General features: G+C 42.1%; 1 protein-coding gene across 1 annotated transcript; it reads left to right on the forward strand.

Moving 5' to 3' along the window:
• The first annotated feature begins 18,192 nt into the window (after positions 1 to 18,192).
• LOC147631812 (putative UPF0481 protein At3g02645) lies at positions 18,193 to 19,897 on the forward strand. The gene has a single exon (XM_086807885.1). It carries the CDS (start codon positions 18,214 to 18,216, stop codon positions 19,774 to 19,776), a length of 1,563 nt encoding a protein of 520 aa, XP_086664011.1. The 5' UTR covers positions 18,193 to 18,213; the 3' UTR covers positions 19,777 to 19,897.
• Positions 19,898 to 21,080: the final 1,183 nt, after the last annotated feature.

The following is a 21,080-nucleotide window of genomic DNA, read 5'->3' on the forward strand; positions in this document are numbered from 1 at the left end:
ACAAAATTAAAAATGAAAGATATCAATTTTTCATGTCATAGTACCACCGGCCAAAATGTCAAATCAAGGTGAAGAAGTGAAGGTGATAGAAGTAACACATGAAAAGAACACAAGGGGGAAAGCTCTTTATGAAGAATCTCTCAAGAAAAAAAGTGATCTTGAAGGTGATACTCTGGCTCAAGAGATTTCCCTCCAAGATGTTAGAAACTTAGAAAGATTATGGCCTTAAGGTAATTTTATGAATATCTCATTTGTAGTTTCATGTTATAGGCTATCTGTGGAAGCAATCTCAAATTAATTACTTCTGCATGATTGTTACCATATTATAGTAGTGATGTGTGTGAACACACTTAGGACCGCCGGGGTACTTTTTCCCTCACTAGGAGGTTTTTTCCCCCGTGCATTGTATATACGCCCATTATCTTCTAGGGCTTGTTATCTTTCATTTTTGGCACTCATAATACACTACTGTGTTGTGCTCAAGCTTCCTCATCTTCTTGAAGTTGTGTGTGCATTCCTGCAACCCTAATTCCAACAATTGGTATCAGAGCAGGCTTCCTCCTCCCGGGCAGCATCACCGGCACCTGCCGCTTCATCTCCTCCGATTGCGACGAGGTTTCACGAGCGTCTGCAGGTTAGTATATGCCGTGGGAGACCTCGTAGGGCTCGTTCGTTTCAGAATTTTGATCTGAAGTCATTTCGCCCTCCGTTTTTGCATTCCAAGTACTGCGCAGGCAAAATCGTCCTACTGTGCAGATTTTCTGTCAAGATTAAAATCTGCAGGACAGGTGCCCATTCGTCTGTTTTGGGCTGTGCTACATAGCACAGGTCGATTTTATACAGGTTTACCTCTTACAGACAGCATTTACATCTAGTAGTACAGTCATTGGCCATGGCTGACAACAATGATGTATTCCGCATGTTGGCTGCTGAGGATAAGTTGGATGGCACCAACTATCCATTGTGGGCATATATGATGCGACATGTATTGGTAGCAAAGGGGTTATGGAACATTGTGCAGGGTATTGATGCACGTCCTATTGTGGCTGGGAATGCTGCAAACACATCAGAAACAGGTACTGTTGATGATGGTGCAGGCACAAGTGCTGTAGCAGCTGTTCGAGAACCACCACTTTCAGCAGAGCAGATTCGTTGGGATGGTAGAGATGCGCAGGCTCATGCCTTGATTGCGCTGTCTGTCAAACGTACCATTATCCCACATATTCGCTCCTGCAGGACTTCTAAGGATGCTTGGGATGTACTTGCCACATTGTATCAGGCAAGAAATGAGGCTCGTGTTGCTTACCTCCGAAAACAGTTGGAGAGTGAGCATATGAACGAAGGTGATTCTATGGATAGCTTTTTGACAAAGATCAAGGATTTCAAAGAGCAGCTCATTTCTGCAGATGAAATCCTGTCAGACAGTTCACTTGTGCAGACTGTTTTGAATGGTCTACCAGATTCTTATCAGGGTTTTGCTTCCACTCTTCGCTTGATGATGAAAGGCAATCCCAATGCCTTATCATTTGAGGAGTTAGTTTCTGTTTTGCTGCAAGAAGACCAGTCAAGGCAAAACAGGAATATTATGCGTGTCGCAGATCAAGCTTTCGTTGCTAATCAGAGAAGCGGGAAAGGTAAAGCTGGCTTTTCTTCTAGTAAGCAGAAATCTGCAAATGCTGCGCAACCAAAGAAGGAAGACAAAGATGAGAAGAAGGGTGACAAACAGAAGACATTTTGCAAGTACTGTAAGGGAAATGATCATGTCATCAAAGCGTGTCCTAAGCTGGCTGCGAAAGAGGCTAAGAAGAAAGAGGCTGGTATGGCTGTTGCAGATGCCTCTCCTTCTAACAATGAATCTGCTAATGTTGTGCTAGATACAGAATGGGCATTCAATGCGCAGTGCAGTTATGACCCATCTTTGCATGACACATGTATGTCTGCAGTAGATTCAGATGTATGGTACTTTGACAGTGGTGCCACTAAGCATATCACCTCGCAGCGCAGTTTATTCACTTTCCTTGAGTCTGCTCCCACAGGGAATACTGTCACTTGTGCCAATAACTCCTCTTATCCCGTTAAAGGAGTTGGACAGATTGTGCTGAATGTTGCAAATGGCAACACCTTTACACTTTTTGATGCATTGTATGTGCCAGGGATCAAAAAGAATCTGCTGTCAGTCTCCGCATTTGCCAAAACAGGTTTGGTTGTAAAATTTGTGGATGACAGATGTACTGTTCATGATCTCTCTTGTGGTGACATCATTGTAGCATCTGGTTCACTATGTCGAGGGCTGTATAAGCTCAATATGGATGGCAAATGTGTAGAGGATTCAGCATGTGCTATTATGGATACGCAGGCTATTTCAAATGCAAAACTGTGGCATGCACGTTTTGGTCATCTGAATTTTGCAAGTTTGCTGCGCCTGCAGAAATCTGAAATGGTGTCTTCTTTGCCTAAGCTTGAGGCACCTGTCAAGCATGTTTGTGAGGGCTGCATATTGGGTAAAATGCAGCGTGCTTCCTTTCCCAAAGATGGATCAGTGAGAGCTGAACGCAGATTGCAGCTTGTTCACAGTGATGTTTGTGGTCCCATGCAAACTCCATCATTTGGAAACTACCTTTACTTCGTGACTTTCATTGATGATTTTACCAGGCATACATGGGTATATCCTTTGAAGGCAAAGTCCGAAGTGTTTTTGTGCTTCAAACAGTTTTTGGTTATGGCTGAAAATGTGTCAGAAAGTAAGATGGGCACCCTCCGTTCAGATCGAGGGGGGGAGTATATGTCTTCAGAATTTAATGCATTTCTGGCTGAGCGTGGGATAAAACACCAATGTACAGTGCCGTATACACCACAGCAAAATGGTGTGGCTGAGAGAAAAAACAGGTCTCTCATGGAAATGGCAAGATGTATGGTTAAGAGTCAAAGTCTACCACATGGTTTTTGGCTTGAGGCTGTCATGTGTGCCACTTATGTACTAAACAGGTGTCCCACCAAAGCATTACAGGTTGTCACTCCATATGAGGCTTGGCATGGCCGCAAGCCATCTGTTGGCCATTTACGTGTTTTTGGTTGCCTGGCATATGCATTAGTGCCTGTGCAACATCGCAGAAAATTGGATGACAAAGCTGTCAAATGTATTTTTGTTGGATATAGTGCTGAGAGCAAAGGCTATCGTTTGTATCATCCACAGACAAAGCGCATTTTGGTTAGCCGTGATGTTGTATTTGTGGAAGATGCAGTTCAGCCCTTGGTTTCATGTACTAAGGAGACAGATATCAGCTCACGTGATGTCTATGATACATTGTTGCCTCTTTTCAGTGGTGCACAGTCAAGTGCAATACCTCATGAGGCAGTTTTTCAGCCTATGCAGGTTTTAAATGATGGCACAGATCAGCCTATATCTGATGCAGATGTGCATGATGCACTTGAGGATGAGAGACAAGAGATTGAGGGCTCTAGGAATATGCCTAGATGGCTGGTGCAGACTTTGCGTGACAGCAAGTTGGATGCCCCTTTGTCTAGTCGCACTCGTTCTGGCTCTCATGGTGCCTCTTATGCGTCAGATTGTTATGCATTGGCTGTTTCTAGTATGTGCGATGAAAGTGAGCCTGTTTCATTTGATGAGGCACAAAGTTCAGAAAATTGGATGGCTGCTATGCAAGCAGAATACGATGCTATTATGAAGAATGGTACATGGTCTTTATGTGACTTGCCCCCTGGCAAGAAGGCCATTGGCACTAAGTGGGTATACAAATTGAAGCGTAAGCCTGATGGCACAGTGGATCGCCATAAGGCTAGGCTTGTTGCAAAAGGTTATGCTCAAGAGAAGGGCATTGATTTTGATGAGACTTTTGCTCCCACATGTCGTATGACCACTGTTCGTAGCATCTGTGCATTAGCAGCTCATAATGGTTGGAATGTACATCAGCTGGACATAAAGACTGCGTTCTTAAATGGAGATTTGCATGAGGAGGTGTATGTATCGCAGCCTCGTGGTTTTGTTCAAAGAGGGCAGGAAAACAAAGTGTGCAGGTTAAAAAAGGCTTTATATGGTTTAAAGCAAGCTCCACGAGCTTGGTATGAAAAAATACATGCATATTTGACTGCACATGGGTTTCAGAATAGTCCAACAGAAAGCACTTTGTATGCTAAACGTGTGGATGGTGTACATCTAATCATTGCTCTCTATGTCGATGACATGCTGCTCACAGGACCAAATGAGAGTCATATTGCTGATTTTAAGGCTGATTTGAATGCCTCTTTTGAGATGTCAGATTTGGGGCATTTGCATCATTATTTGGGGATACAATTTAAGCAGTGTGATGGAGGTATTGCTTTGTGTCAGACAAAGTATATTGAAACATTGTTGCTGAGATTTGGCCTTGAAGACTGCAAGCCTATTGCTACTCCAATGGAGACAGGTTTGAAGTTGAGTCTTCATGATGCTGGAGATCACTTTGATGTCACACTCTATCAGACAGCTGTTGGTTGCCTCATTTATGTATGCATTACGAGGCCAGACATTCAGTTTGCAGTCTCACAGGTGAGCAGATTTATGCATAGCCCAGGCATTAAGCATTGGCAGGCAGTGAAGCGTATCTTTCGCTATTTGAGTGGTACTCGGCATCTTGGGTTGTTTTATCCCAAGGGGGGATCATTGCCGCCAGATTTACATGCTTTTTCAGATTCTGACTGGGCTGGTTGTTATGACACACGCGTGTCCACGAGTGGTTTTTGCTTCATGCTTGGAAGCTCATGCATATCATGGTTGAGCAAGAAGCAGCCTACTGTGGCCACTTCTAGTTGTGAAGCTGAGTACAGGGCAGCTTTCACAGCTACGGTTGAGTGTGTGTGGCTCAGACGCCTTATGGCTGATTTGGGTGTTGGGCAGCCATCTGCCACCACCATCTTCACTGACAGTCAGAGCGCATTGGCAGTTGCACGGAACCCAGTGTTCCATGCTCGTACGAAGCACATTGAGGTGCACTACCATTATGTCAGGGAGAGACTCTCTGCAGGAGAGATCAGTTTGGCTTATGTGCCAACACAGGATAACCTTGCAGACCTTTTCACAAAGGCTCTGCCTCGTGAGAAGTTCGAAGCTTTTCGCAAAGCTTTGGGCTTACTCCCTTTTGTGGATTCGTCCACATAGCTAGACACTTCCCTATACATGAGTGCTAGCTCTTGTTCACCGCATCACTCCAGGGGGGATTTGTTACCATATTATAGTAGTGATGTGTGTGAACACACTTAGGACCGCCGGGGCACTTTTTCCCTCACTAGGAGGTTTTTTCCCCCGTGCATTGTATATACGCCCATTATCTTCTAGGGCTTGTTATCTTTCATTTTTGGCACTCATAATACACTACTGTGTTGTGCTCAAGCTTCCTCATCTTCTTGAAGTTGTGTGTGCATTCCTGCAACCCTAATTCCAACAATGATTTTTAGATCTGAGTTATCTCCAAATGTATCGTGAATCAATTACATTTATCTTGGATCACTTTTCATCCTTTTTGATGAACCCAAGAGAATCAAACAAAAATCTTGCAAAGTGGTTCACCCATTGTAATTTTGAACATGTCAGCTTAATCTTCTTTCCCTACTAATCTTTCCCTACCATGCAAAGTAAGTAAGATACTAGAGTTTGTCTTCAATATTATTGACCATCATGAAGGGAGAATGATTATCTTGTTCTTATGTTGGTGCAACTTCCATTGGAGTCTTGTGGTGATTGATGTTGCTTATAAACAATGTTGGCTTTTCAATTCTCTAAGGGATACTCACAACAACAACGAACTTGGATTATATGTATTATTTGTTTAGTCAGTTTGTTCCTTTATGTTTAGTCAATTTGTTTTATAATAAGATGCTAAAATGTCATGTGTTGTAGAGCCACATCCATCCAAATACTGATCTTCTTGGGTTTGTAAATCCACTTTGGATTTGTGTAAGTACCTCTTCCACTTTCCTATGTTTGAAAGGTTTTTCTCTTGAATGGAAATAGCCTCAACATGAGGCGTTTCTTCTACAGCAAGGGGGGGAGGGTCTTCAGCCGCATGATCAAGTTTATATTTTTTGGTATATAGATTCCACCTCAACATGATGGTTTCCCATGTGGGTGGAGGACACTTATCCATGCAAAGTATATGTTCAATGTGTATTTCAAAATAAACAGACTAGAACTGGTAAACACAAAACCCTTAAAACTAATAATGTGATGAAAAAGCGTAACATATAACAAAACGTAATCATTATTATTTTTCAGATTATAGATGACATATATGTGGAAATCTTTAGAGATAGGATGACAAGTTCAATACTTGATCATGCCAAAAGAGCCCCCCCCCCCTTGCTGTAGAAGAAATGCCTCTACTAGCAAAAGATACAGGGGAGGCCTCCAAATTCGCCACTATACAGGAGGATATCAAAACTGAAGTGGTAGATACAGATACTTATGGCAAAGTTAAAACCACGGAAGATATGCCCAGGGAAAAAATAGAAGAGTATGCTAAAGTGATGGCTACATAAAAAGAATCCCCATCTTCTGGAGTCAAACCCATAGAAGAACCCCCATCTAAAGTAAAAGATACAAGGAGGCCTCCAAATTCGCAAGTATAGAGGAGGATATCAAAATGGAATGTCCAACTATAGATACTTCAGCTGAAGCCAAAAACACAGAAGATTAGCCCATGGACAAAGCAGAAGAGCAAGCTCAAGTCAATAACCTACTTAATAGTACACTAAACTTGTATATTTTGAGATGACAAAATGTCATCCTTATTATTTTTGTACATAAAAATATAAAATTTTACAACTTGCTTGTATTTAGTTAATTGTGGAAGATACAAAGAATGCCATTCGGTATATCTCTGCAGTAGTGTATAGTTCTCTCTCTTCTTTGTAATACAAGTTATCATGTGCTATTATTCATATGACTTCAAAAGACTGATTCAACATAAAGTGAAATAAGAAAGAATTACATTGAAATTGCCTTTTTGTTGTTATAATAATGAATGTAAAGCTCTTTGGCAAATTGGCTTTGGTTTTGGTAGGAAGGTCATGGCACAGTTGAGTGAGTGTACATCATTGCCTAAGAGATATAACATCCAATAATATTCCCTCTTCATATACATCTATTTCAATAAATTGATTTCCTTCACCAAATGCATCCAAATATTGATCCATTAGGACAATTTTGTCACCAATGAACCCACTGCATTGATAATAGAAGGATATTATATAATTTTAATACCCAATCATGTACTTCACTAGAACTATTTTTGGCACAACTTTACAAAGAACCTTACTGGAAATTTTCTTATCCCAACCATAATTAAGAAAATCAAGACTTAATGCATCATTAACTCTATATGTGAGCATTGTCTTGCTAACCTTTATTGGGTACTTACTGGAAAAGTTTACAAAAACTAAAATAGGCATGCATATGTTTACTTTAGGAATTCTTGTTGCAGTACTTGGACGTAATGAATGTTGAACTTCTGCAAAGAGTTTGGCTCTATAGGATTCACTAATAGAAGCATTTGAAACTGGCCAGTCTACAATATTCCATGATGGTAATTGTTGTCTTTCCAAGAAACCATATGTGTGTCACTACAAGGGATAGGGCTCATACCCGCGCTCCTAGCCGCTAAAAATGACTTGTGAAAAAAAGTAGCGGGCCCGTGTATCAACGCGTGTATAATCGCGGCCAGAGACATGCGTGTAAAAGCGCGTGTATAGGATGTCTCAAACGCGCTCATACACGGGTATATACACGCGTTCTGTTCATTTCAGATGTATTCACACGCATTGATACACGCATTAATACACGCTATTTTTTAATTTAGATGCACTAATACACGCGTAATTATTCCTTTTGACGCGTTTTTACACGCGTATTTTATAGAGTATCCGCGTATATACACGCAATTTTTAGCAGTTTTGACGCGTTCATACACGCGAATAGAGAGCAGGAAAAAAAATCCAGAAAGTGCTATTTGGTGCCTGAATACTATTCCAACATTCCAGCATTCCAGTACCCAATAGCACTCTCTGGATTTTTTTTTTGTGCATTAGACCATCCACGAAGAACATATGCACGAGGAAAATTAAGACAAGAACGACATGAATGTAATACTATCGATTCACGATTCAATATTACTATCAAAATTTCACACATATATACAAGGGAGTCCATATCTCGAAGTAGCCCATGGCTTCAGTTTACAAAAAAATATATACAATCACATCCTCAATATGGAATGTGATACTATAAGTCTGAGTACTACTCAGACCCAGATGATGACTCGGTGCTCCCTCCATGCTCAGATGAGCTCACATCGGTCGGAATGTGCTCACGTCCACCCTCTGCAGTGGCGGGGATCATCAGCAGCTTGTGCCTATTCAAGTAATATATAGTATATAAGTATATATATATGTAATTCAATAAACCAAAATCATTCGTTTAGAATTTTCAAGTACCTGTCGACCGTATGGTCTCATGGCCATCTCAAACTGCGCGTCCGTAATACGTCCCTCGGCTCTGAAGATGGCCCACGTGTCACGTCTGCTATGCCGGCGAGCATACGCAGTATCGTTGGGTTGTGGGCTTCCTCCCTGTAACCCGTCTCGCTGTATCATAATCAACACAATTTGTAAGATTAAAACAATCCCATGACTCGACGCCGCCAGATCCGAAATGCAAAGATCCAATGGTCTCCATCTGGATCCGTCGTGCCTCCACATGCTGCCTGCTCTTCACGCCACCCTCTGCTCGTTTCTTTGCCTCCTTCCACTCGTGTTTGTGCGCAGTGGCAGGTTTCTCGGCAGGATAGCCACCCGCAGCTACACCTCCCCAACTAATCGGCTATTTTGATCTTTAAATTTAATAAAACAATTTCTATATGAGTTTGATACTACCCCACGCATGTACTCCATTACCTCCCTCCCCCTCACATCCATCACTATCCCGCCCCTATCCGTCACATCATAGCAGACCACTCTCTCCATCTCTCTCATCTCCTCCTCTTCCGAACTGTCTCCTCTAACTCTTCTCCCTCTATCTCCTCTCTCACCGCGTGCCCTACTACCTCCCCTGTCAGGACTATGGTCCTACGGAAGTTGAACCCTAGCATAAGTTAATAGCTTTCGGAGTCTCGAGAGTATTATTAGTGCTAGCGGGGTTCAGGGGTTAATGGGCGTTAGGGTTTGGTCGATGTGTGTACACATCTAAGTTAGCACGGCTCTTAAGTAAGACGGGCGGCCGGGCTAGGAGGTGTGGACACAGCTTTCGGAGTCTCGAGAGTATTATTAGTGCTAGCGGGGTTCAGGGGTTAATGGGCGTTAGGGTTTGGTCGATGTGTGTACACATCTAAGTTAGCACGGCTCTTAAGTAAGATGGGCGGCCGGGCTAGGAGGTGTGGACACAGGCCAAGGTTTTAGTATAAAACCCAACGAGAAACCCTAACTCGTCATTATATGGTTGGGAGGTGAACCGACTTCCAAATAACCAACCCCTGCATTGTATAGGTAGCCATTCTTCATAAGATGATGGATAAACATCTGTGTCAGTAGAAACAAAAATAAAATTATAGCTAGATAATTTTTAAAATTAAAACAAATTAGAGATGACATGTTTATCTGTCATCTTTTAGGCACTTATAGTTGGCCGATGTTGTGGAAGATAGTCTGGATAGTCATGGGGACAATAAGCTCTTACATGCTAGATTAATATTTTCTTAACATTTTTATTCCAATAAAAAAACTTGAAGTCTTTCACTCTGCCTTTCCATGCTACTAAAAAAAGGTTATTGGATCTTCCTCTCCTTCTCTTGTTTGGTTGCATAAGTACCCAATTTCCTTTTGACACGACAAGTTGCTCCCAATGTTGACTCATTGAATAAATTTTATTTGCCACTACTAAACTGAACAAATAGAATAAGTAGGTCTCCATTGTTTAGAAGTTACCTCTTTACATATTGTTTGTTCCTCCATGTTTTATTCCAAACAACGTTTTGCACATGCACACGTTGATATTTTTATGTTAACATTTTTGACAAACACAGGAGAAATAGATGATAGAGAGTAGAAACAATGGAGAAATACCTGTCAAAGAGTGGGAAAAGAATAGCTCAGCCATGAGCAAGAAAAGTTGTTTAGGAGGGAAGCTTTTTCACTCCTCTTTGATTTCGTCCCAAGTGCCTGGACTGATTTGACAACTTAAAAATCCGGCCAAAAATAAAAAAACACCTACATTAAATGCAAGACATTCACATTAATAATAAAGAATAGTTTTAGTCTTCCTTTTTTGCAAATTAGAATTTGATTTACGAGTTTTCCAACATTACGTTGGCCTTTCTCTCATTGGAGGAGAAAGAATTTTCATTCTAGCCAAAAGGCCCCAAAATGAATTCCAATTTTCCCTAATGTGAGTCAATGATGGTTTATACATTCATAGAGGAGGAAGCATGTGACATGATTTAAATGGACAAGCTAAGGGATAGGTCAATGATGGTTTATACATTCATAGAGGAGGAAGCATGTGACATCCTTAAATGGATAAGCTAAGGGATAGGGTTATTACTTTATGGGTTGTTCAAGGGGAGCTAACACTTGGCTATTTGCAAATGAGTCAAGAATTCCATAAATTTAAGCATGTTAATAGGGAATGGGAGAGGCTACAATATTGGATTGGTAAACCTTCTAGTGATTGACTAGTCTAGTAGTAGTCACTTCGTAAGGTTATCTATTTTTTGAAGCCTTGTGCTGATGTTGATTCACCCATCCTTGTCTTTCTTATGATTGGGGGTGGTCTAGATCTATGTAGCTCCTGGTTGGTTGGTGAATCCATAAAACTTCTTTCTTTGTGGTTTGTTTCACATGTATATACACGTGTTTGATGCATTGGTGGATGTAGGTTCATCCTAGATTATTATATGAGGGTCTTATATTATGATTGTGATTAACCAATACCTTTAGATTATGTATGAGGAGACATTCAAGATTACATGGTACATTTGTAGTGCATAGTGCAAATGGAATTTTATTGAGACATATATCATGCTAGTAATAATATTTTTATAGTAATTTTTAAGTATAAAATGTCATGAAAGTACTTTTTTTAGTGTTTATTTACGATTAAGGAACCAAGTGGTAGTACTAATAACAATAATGTTGAGGACATTGAGCACTTTAAGGTTCACATGGCATCACATGGCATGTAGGCATCCACTAGCATCACATGGCATGTAGGCATCCACTAGCATCGTGATTACTTGAGGGGATCATGATTACTCAAGGGAGTCATTATGTAAAATCCCATATAGCACATGCATTCAACAAGTAATCAAAAAACTCCCTAGTACCTATGGACGGTTATAGTTTAGGTGGTATAACCCTTATATAAATTTTAAGGTTACAAATATTCCTTGTTTAAGCGTCATGATAACTTGAGGGGATCATGATTACGCAAGGGAGTCATTATGTAAAATCCCATATAGCACATCCATTTAATAGGATGAATTTGGTCATGAGAATGTATTTGTCAATGATGAGGTGTCTGGAAATACCTGTGGGTGAGAACGCTATGAGGAGAATCTCTAGCCCATCCTAAACATGGAGCATAGATAGACGCAAAGTATTAATGATGGTGGTGAGAGATGGATCTGAGGTGGTGAAAGCGACGTGGTAGCTGAATGGATAAGAGCAGGTGTGCGAATGGAAATAGAAAGCGCACGGATGATCGTAAGAAGCGAGCAATGCAGGTTCTAGAAGGAAGTAGGGTGGTGATGAGGAGAAAAGGAGAATTGGGGCAGTTTTGAGAGACTGAAGTGGAGTGTCTCCTGGAGCTTTGTTTGTTTTGACTAAAGTTGCAGGCTAGAGATCCTGCTGTTTTTTTTCAAGATTGTCGAAGAGAGGACAACACAGTGTGAGAAATTACCTTGGATCAGAGCGGAGAGAGAGCTGGAGGAGGCCAAAGAGTCTTGTAGTAGATGTGTTCCCTAGGATCTTTAAGGAGATGAACTCTATTACCATACTTGATTCAGTTAAATTTTGCTTAACTTGTAGAGATGCTTTTCTATCAACTATATGTTATTGTGTGGGAAGGACCTACCGATCATGGTAGAGGATTCAAATATTTTGAAGTGTTGTTATCGGGGTTTACCTGAGGGGGATCCTAGAGCTTTGTGATGTTTTTCTTCTTATCTGTTTGTGCCAAGGTCTTAAGGCTGTTGAGACAGTGATATGTTTTTGTCTATCTAATGAATTCAGTGAGTTTGAGTTGAATCAGCTGAGAATGGTCGCAAAGTCTTTTGTTTGAGGTTTTATTGTGATAATGAATGAGTTGTTATGAGTGAGTTCATGGAGATGAAGCTCCTTTATGTATTATTATGATGACTAGTGAGCTACTATATTGAGTCAGTGCTGACTCAGTTAGCATTTTTTGAGAGGAGACAGAGTCAATTCTATGTTAGCTCAACACCAACATCATCAGCATGGAGTCCTTGCTTTGATTTGTCTGAGATTGGGAGAAGTGCTTGTGAGTTTAGTCTTACAATCAGGGTTGTCAATGATTAGCAGTCTGATGGGATTGAGGTCTGATGGGAGAGTGCTTGTGAGTTTAGTATTACAATCAGGGCTGTCAATGATTAGCAGTCTGATGGGATTGAGGTCTGAATGGTTTCTGTGGTAGTTGTGAGTCAGCTGCTATCAAATGGTTGTCCATAGTGATGGATCTTTGCTTGGTTTGAATGTCTGGAGGGTTTATAAGTGCAAACGGACGTAGAGGAAAGGAAGCCTGCATTAGCTGAGTCAGTTTAGTGGGTTGGTTTAGTGATGGATCTTTGCTTGGTTTGAACATTTGGAGGTTCATAAGTGCCAGCGGACGCAGAGGAAAGGAAGCCTGCAGCTTTGTGCCAATTGTAGTCAATAGAGAGCCTATAGTGTTGTATTCTTGCAAGGTGAGAGTTGCATGAGGGCCAGAGGGAGCATGTGGATAAGTGAGAGAAGATTCTGACTCACGTGAGGCTTCTGAGTCAGACAGGTCTGTTTTCTGCTGAGGGAGTTTTGAAGGTGAAGGTCAAAAGAAGGTTAGTAGAGAGTTAGTAGTGTAATAGCTTGATCATTTTGGAGTAGCCTGAGGGCCTAAGAAGGTCAAAGGACACATGGGAGGAAGCTTTTGATTCAGTGGAGGAAGCTGAGTTAGCCAGTTTTGTGTTAGTCAACTAGGTCAATCTTAGTCTACTTCAGTCAGAGGAGGGTTAACAAAGTTTCCAGGAGGATCCTTAGGTTGTGGAAATTAGTGTAGCTAATTCTAGAGGACAATAGAGGAGTATGGAGGATAGTTTTCTGACTGGAGTCAAAAAACTATCCTCCACCAGGAGGTTCCTTAGGTTGTGGAAGTCAGTGTAGCTAATTCTAGAGGACAATAGAGGAGTATGGAAGATAGTTTTCTGACTGGAGTCAGCATTAGCCATTTAGAGGCAGAATATGACCAGTTCTATGTTAGCTGGAGAGGTTTTTGGTCAGATGGATGTCAGTTGAGGTTAGTTGAGGCTTTTACATGGAAGATTTGAGGCGTTGGAGGTTAGTGTTGACCTTGGAGGACAGTTGGAGGATGTAGCTGGGTCAGATAGGGAGGTTGGGAGGGTGTTTGAGGTGTCTGACGGAGTCAAGTGGAGGGATGAGATCAAGAGTTGGTTCCCTAGGAGCAGGATTTTAGTGTCCCCAAGTTTTGGTCCCATTGCATTTTCTTCTTGTTTGCCTACTGGTGGTGTAGTAGAGGCCATCATCTAGTCACCACACATGCTTTAGTGCCCCCATTGAGGATGAGAAAGTTCTTGCTAAGGGTTGTTTAGCAAGTTGGAACCCACTTGTTGTTGACTAACTTTGGATCAATGGTTGGAATTGATTTTGATGTGTTCAAAGGTGAGAAGGGAGAGGATGTCACCTAGTTTCTAAGGAGTGTTGAGTTTGTTGCTCTAAGGAACAACAGAGATGAGTATTCCTACAAGATTAAGTTGGTCAGTTTGTTGCTAGAGGATGTAGCTAGAGAGTGGTTTGAGCATCAAGCTACAGATGCTAAGATAGGAAGCTAGGATGGATTGAGAGAAGCCCTAAAGAGGAACTATGGTAAAGCTGACATTCAGGACTTGTGGAAAGATTTAGGTAGGCTGACATTCAGGACTTGTGGAAAGATTTGGGTAGGCTAACTCCAGGAGAGAGTGAAGAAGTGCCAGATTCTGTGGACAAGTTTGAAGCTACTTGGAGGAGAATGTTGAAGACCTTGGGAGAGAATCTGTGGACAAGTTTGAAGCTACTTGGAGGAGAATGTTGAAGACCTTGGGAGAGAATCAGGTTTCTCTTGGCTTTTTAGAGAAAGATAGGTTCCTTGAAGTGCTGATTGGAAGAATAAGAGAGAAGGTGGAGCTAAAAGACCCACTCACTTTGTTGAAGCTTCAAAAATTGCTGTGCACCAGAAGAGGAAGATGAGGCAGAAAGATGGCTTGTTTATGCAACCCACTAGGTCAGGAAAAGTGACTGCATTTGATTTGCTTGATGTGTGTCTTGATAGAGGCAGTATACACATTGTGGATCCTTGCATGAGTGCTATGAAAGAAGATGCAAAGGTAATGGATCAGTATGTTTGTGAAGCTATAGAAAGTGCAGGTTACGTGACGGCGGATCCAAAATTGGAGGTGGTATAAGATGACAAGGTGATGGAGGATTGTTCAATAGTTGGTGAGTCTACTCTGGAATGGTAGGAGGTTCCTAATATGTTGGAAATGTCACAGAAGCCTGAGATGAGGGTAGGTTCATCAGAGGTGGCCAATGAGGCGTTTATAGGTTTATTTAAATGTGCAAAAGAAGCTATGTCAGAACTGCCTTTATATGATGATATAGGATGATGGTGCTGGCATGGAGCAGCATGAAGTTATGGATATAGTGGTGTGGGTAAGGAATCTTGGTCAGATGAGACACCTTGGAAGGTGTCTTTACCTTGTTTGAAGGAACCGTGGAACTAGGGGATGGTGAATATGTTGATGCCCAGGTGAATGATGGAGTGTGTGATGGGGATGATGAGCTATTGGATGCTCTTAGTAGGCTATGGGATGAGGAGACTATGGATGCTAACGAGAAGATGCAGTAAGCAATTGATTTGGGTTGTTTGGAAGATGGTGTTTAGGTTGCTACTAAGATGTTTTTTTGTGATAATGAGGATGTGTTGGTGGAATGGTAAGAAGGTTTGATGAGGGAAAAAAGAATTAAAAAATGTTCTAATTTGGGTGAAGAATTTAGGGTTGACATGGATGGAGAACCAGGGAGGGGCTTGGACAATCTCAGTGTGTTTGCATAGTGCAGTCGTTTGAGAGGGGCATGATGCTAACGTGGTTTGAAGACTGTATGCAAGTTTTTGATCTAGGTGGGTGGATTAGTGCAACTAGATGGCTTTGGAGTAGCCTGAGGGCTTAAGAAGGTAAAAGGACACGTGGGAGGAAGATTCTAATTCAGTGGAGGAAGCTGAGTCAATCGGTTCTGTGTCAGTTAATTGGGCCAGTCTCAGCCTCCTTTAGTTTTAGAGGAGGGTCAGTGTGAGGTGTCTTGGAGGATCCAGAGGTTGTGGAAATCAGTGTAGCTGATGCTGGAGGTAGAGGAGTCTAGAGGACGGTTTTATGATTAGTCCAGCATTAGCCATTTGGAGGCAATATCTGACTAGTTCTGTGTCAGCTGGAGAGGTTTTTGGTTAGTTGGATGTCAGCTGAGGCTTTTAGGTGGAAGATCTGAGGTGTTGGAGGTCAGTGAGCTGACTTGGGGGGACAGCTAGAGGGACCAGCTGGGTTAGGCAGGGAGGTTGGGAGGGTGTTTGAGGTGTCTGACGGAGTCAGCTGGAGGGCTGAGGAGATAAGCTAGGTTGATTGGTGCCCTTGGAGTAGGGATTTCAGTGCCCCCAGTTCTGATCCCACTTTGTTTTCTTCTTGTGTGCATGCTGGTGGTGTAGTAGAGGCCATCACCTAGTCACCACACAACGACCATGAAGAATTAGTAGTAGGTAGAAAGTCTACACCCACCTCCATGCCCGAAAAATTGTACTATTGCAGATCACATGAAAACATCCCATCCTGTGGACATTTATAGTTTAAATATATTTTTTTAAAATTTTATGATTATACAGATATTCATTCTTTATAAATTTTAATTATAATACAAAATCCTCGAAAAAATGTGACGTTTCTATGACTCTAGAAGAAATATGTGCTTTAGTTTTATAAAATCTTATTATAAATGTAATATTTCTATGACTCTAGAAGAAATACAGGCTTTCTTATAAGAACTTTTCAATCTCCCTTTGGCATGACATTATTGAACCACAATCCAAACCCCCATAATTTTTTTATTTTACTAAAAATATATTTCTTCTTAGTATTTCTATCATGTAGAGTATGTTTCTAGATCATGCGATAATTATGTATATTGCTTGCACCATAATTCCATAAACCATGGATTTTGTGTTGTGCATTTAGAGATTCCTTTTTGTACATATGTGAGACTTGAACAAAATACCTAAATAAAGCTTGCCCTTCATAGGTAGGAACATTTTTACATCAATATTGCTAAAAAAAAATTGTATGACTCACATGGTTCTTATTTATAATTATCATGTTCATGATGCCTGCCACCACTAATGAGCACATGACAATATCCAAATGTTTGCTTCTTATTCAATAGATTCTCCTAGATTTTATTCCTACAAATACATTCTTTTTTTCTCTATCAACTATGGCCTTGAAAAGAAGATGCGTCTTGACATGAGTCAATCCTACTTCTTCTTGTTTTGTGTCCACCATTTGCTTAGTCCATCCTTATGCCATTCTATGTGCCAAAATTTACCCCATACCCAACCTATTAGTGCAAGCTTAGTCCATCCTTATGCCACTCTATGTGCTAAAATTTACCCCATACCCAACCTATTAATGCAAGCTTACTCCATCCTGCACCACTCCTTGTGCCATAATTTACCCCTTACCCAGCATATTAGTGCAAGTTAAATCCATCCTTGCACCATTCCTTGTGCCATAATTTAACCCTTACCCAACCTATTAGTGCAAGCTTTCTTCATTTATTTCTTCAATTCACTCCCATTTCACTATGCTGCTCTCTTTTTAGCTCCCCCTCTCCCAACCCCTTGCTTTTCTTAACAATGGAATCAATAATATATTGAAAGGAAGGTTAAACAAGTTTGCATTCTCCTTGAAATGCTAAAATGCAATTGTAAAAGAGAGATGTTGTGTTGCTAGTCAAAAGATTTAGCTATATAAGCCAAAGTTATCTCATGAAAATCATGCCATATACATCCAAAACATTCAAACATGATAGCAATAAATTCTTTTCTTTTTTAGATTATCCTTTAAAGAAAGTCATACTAACACACTTGAGTACCTCATTAGGGGGTGTTACCTGTCCAAAATGTTGAGAGAATCAAGGCTACCGATAAGCCAAACGAGGAACCCTAGAATTGAGCCACTCAATGACTAGGAGTGAACAAAGTTTTTAGATATAGAGAGAGAGAGAGAGAGAGAGAGAGAGAGAGAGAGAGAGAGAGAGAGAGAGAAGGTATTGAATTATAGATACCATTGGGGTGGATTTGAACTCAGTACGTTTTGATAGAGAGGTATGAGTACGTTTTGGTAGAGAGGTATGAGTGCTGCCACTGAGATACATCCCACAAGGCTCGTTTGCAATTTCGAAGTTGTTATAACTATAAATCCACAACCTTCTAAGAGCGTTCCGACATGCAATTGTAAGGTCTTCCCATTAGATTAATGCCTTGGTGTGATATATTTAACCACATAGCACCCCCAACCCCCTTCTTTCAATAATATGTGTGTGTGAGAGAGAGAGGGAGTGAGAGAGAGATTCTCTTGCTTATTCTCACGAGTGAAATAAACATGTTCAAACACAATACCAGTGATGACGCGCGTTTTTTCAGATCTCGATGCACACCATCGCCTGACCTAGCATTCACGTAACTGATGTGTGGCTTGCTTCTAATCCTGAATTGGGGATGAAGCCCTGCTTGCCTTCACTCGTCAGTAAGATAAAGCTTCACGCAAGCTGCAAGTATAATCGATCTCTTTATATCATGTGCGAAAGAAAGCTGATCAAATCTCAAACCCAACAGCCATCCTCACGAGCACCCCCTGATTTACAACCATGGATCCCCAAGAACACGCCGTTGGCAGTGAACAAGCTTCAGATCACCAGCTATGGCTGAAGTCGATTGAAGATGAACTACGCAGGAAGGAGAGCTACAGTAACATAGATAACATGCTTGGCCACAGCATCTTCCGAGTACCTAGGCAGTTGCGCGAGGTGAACCCATTGGCATATGATCCCCTTGTGGTAGCGATAGGGCCTTACAAGAAGAGCAGAAAGCTGCAGCCCTCCGTGACAGAAGGCTTCATGAGGATCTCTGCTGCAAAGATTCTCTTGGCCATGCAAAACCTAGGGCCAGAAGATTTCCAAGAGTTTGCGAGTAAAGTAGTCGGTGATGTAGAGAAGCTTGGCATGCAATATGAAAGAATGCCCATCTATAATGAAGATGCTCTCAAGGCAGTATTTGCCTTGGATGCCTCATTTGTGGCCTGCTCCTTGGTGTATTTAGGCAGTGGTAGAAAGAGGGATGCAGGAGGGTATCTCCACTCGTTCGCTAGTGAGCTTGGTAGACGAGTGTTGAGTGACTTGAAAATACCCAAGCGTCTAGTGACTAGCATAGTACGAGACTTGTTTCTCTTGGAGAATCAAATCCCTTTATCCCTAATTAAAGGGGCCTTTGATTCAGTTTCAGCAAAGGTATTATCAGAAGAAGAAAGAGGAGAAGAGGAACAGGAGCTGCTGCTGGCAAGGTGCATTGACTCCATGATTAGATGTGTAAACCCTTTCCAGGTAGATGATGCAGAATGCTCAGGAGGTGGGGAAGGAAGCTTAATCCCGCATTGCATTAATATACATAGCCACACACACCTGCTAGATTGCCTTTACACGGCAGTGACTATGGGTGGAGTGAATGATACTGTCGATGATCAGATGCGTTTAAGAGCACAATCTACAGTGGCAATCGGTGGGTGGCGGCCAGTAGTGAAAGATGTAGAGGCGCAGATGGGGTTGCCATCGGCGGTGGAGTCAGCGATACACTTGAGGAGGGCCGGTATAGTGTTCAAGCCAACATCGATCTCACAAACAAGGGGGACAACAACAACAGGATTAACACCGTTAACGGTGCAGTCGATAAGGTTTGATAAGGGCGTGTCTACTTTGTATTTGCCAAGGGTGACGATAGGGCCGGAGAGCGAGGCTGTGTTAAGGAACCTGGCGGCTTACGAGATGGTGGCGCTACAACGCGCGGAGGTGGGCTCTTACTTGGCTTTGATGGATGACTTAATTGACACAGCAGAGGACGTGCAGGTGCTTCGGCTGAGCGGCGTGCTCACGCACTCGCTGCGAAACGACCAGGAGGTGGCAGACCTCTGGAACTCCATGTGCAAGAACCTGCAAGTGCTCTACGAGTCGGCTGTCCTTGCTGAGGTCTACTTAGGGATCAAGGATCATCTCCGTCGCCGCATGCGCTACAAGAGGCTCTGGGAGCTCTACGCCGACTTCAGTAGCCGCTACCTCTCCGCCCCTTGGCTCACCGCCTCCGTCCTCGCCGCCACTCTCCTGCTCCTCCTCACCATCACCCAAACCATCTACTCTGCTGCCACCTACTACAAATCATAATCATTGGACTTGTTACTAAGTCCTCAATTTCACACCATATATTCCCCGCCCCCTTATAAAAGCACACAAAATTTGAGCATGGACATGTTAAGTAATCAATACTCCATCTGACATCATATATTGTAACCCCTACTTATTAAAAATTTCGAGCAATGCCATGGACTCTTAAATCCTAGAACAAAAGCACTCTTATGAGTAGAAAGACCCACATGAGTAGCAAGCAAATCATAAAATACTTGTGCATGCTCACCAAATCACTCCACTTCAATTGACTCACGAGTCATATACTTCGGTTTCCTACACATTTCCAACGACAATACTTCATTGAAATGGTTAACCACAATGGCAAGCAAAAATTAACTCGACTTGTATGTAGCACTTCATGCTTAGGGCGGGTTCACATTGGAGCGGTGGAAAACATACTCTCAAACACACTTTTCCAGGTGGAACTCTTACAAAATGCACACTTCCGCCGTCCAACTGTTCACATAGGGAGGGGGAAGTAAAAGGGAGCCTGACTTCTTCCGCCGCCCACTGTGAACACTGGGGGGGGCGGCGGAAGAAAGAGTAAACACCATACCAAAAACCATAGAACAAAGCTATATTATGTCCACAAAGCATAGTGTAACTACATAAAATAAAGAAGCCACACTACAAACCACAATAAGCCAGACAAAAGACTTGTATTACAAAGGCTTAATCGGAGTGGTAGGTGAGTCCAGCTCCTCTAAAGCCGCCCTTCCAAAAACTTGTAGGACATTCATCCTTGCTTGCTCTCTATACATTGTTCGGGCAAGACTATCTCGCCGCTCCGAGCCAACTCCAAGGTCACTCGCACCCCCTTCGTTGTCTCCTTGAGCGCGCTCCATTGCATCCTCTATGTCAACTTCACGTATTGCTTGAAGCTCCCTCATGGAGGTAGCTATTGCTCTTCGATCCTCTTCTACACGTCCAGAGCATTGTGACAATTCTGCTTCCGCCTCACGTACCCACTCCATATCAAAAGACTCTCCATCTTGGATACAAATGTTGTGTAGCACAAGACAAGCCGCAACAAGATCTGGGACATGACGTAGATTCATGTCACATCTTTTTAGCAAGATGCGAAACCTTGCCTTGAGCATACCAAACGCTCTCTCAACTGGCATCCTTGTGCTCGATTGAATGAAATTCCAATGGTACTTTAGACGTGTCAACCCTTCCTTGCATCCTTTGAAAGGCACTAACATGTATGGCCGTGCGGGGTAAGCACAGTCGCCAACCAAACAATAGTTACCCAGCTCGCCCCTTGCACATGCTTGCCC

The sequence above is a fragment of the Cibotium barometz genome, chromosome 14 (assembly GCF_041138505.1).
Source record: "Cibotium barometz isolate CiBa-2024 chromosome 14, ASM4113850v1, whole genome shotgun sequence".
NCBI lineage: Eukaryota > Viridiplantae > Streptophyta > Polypodiopsida > Cyatheales > Cibotiaceae > Cibotium > Cibotium barometz.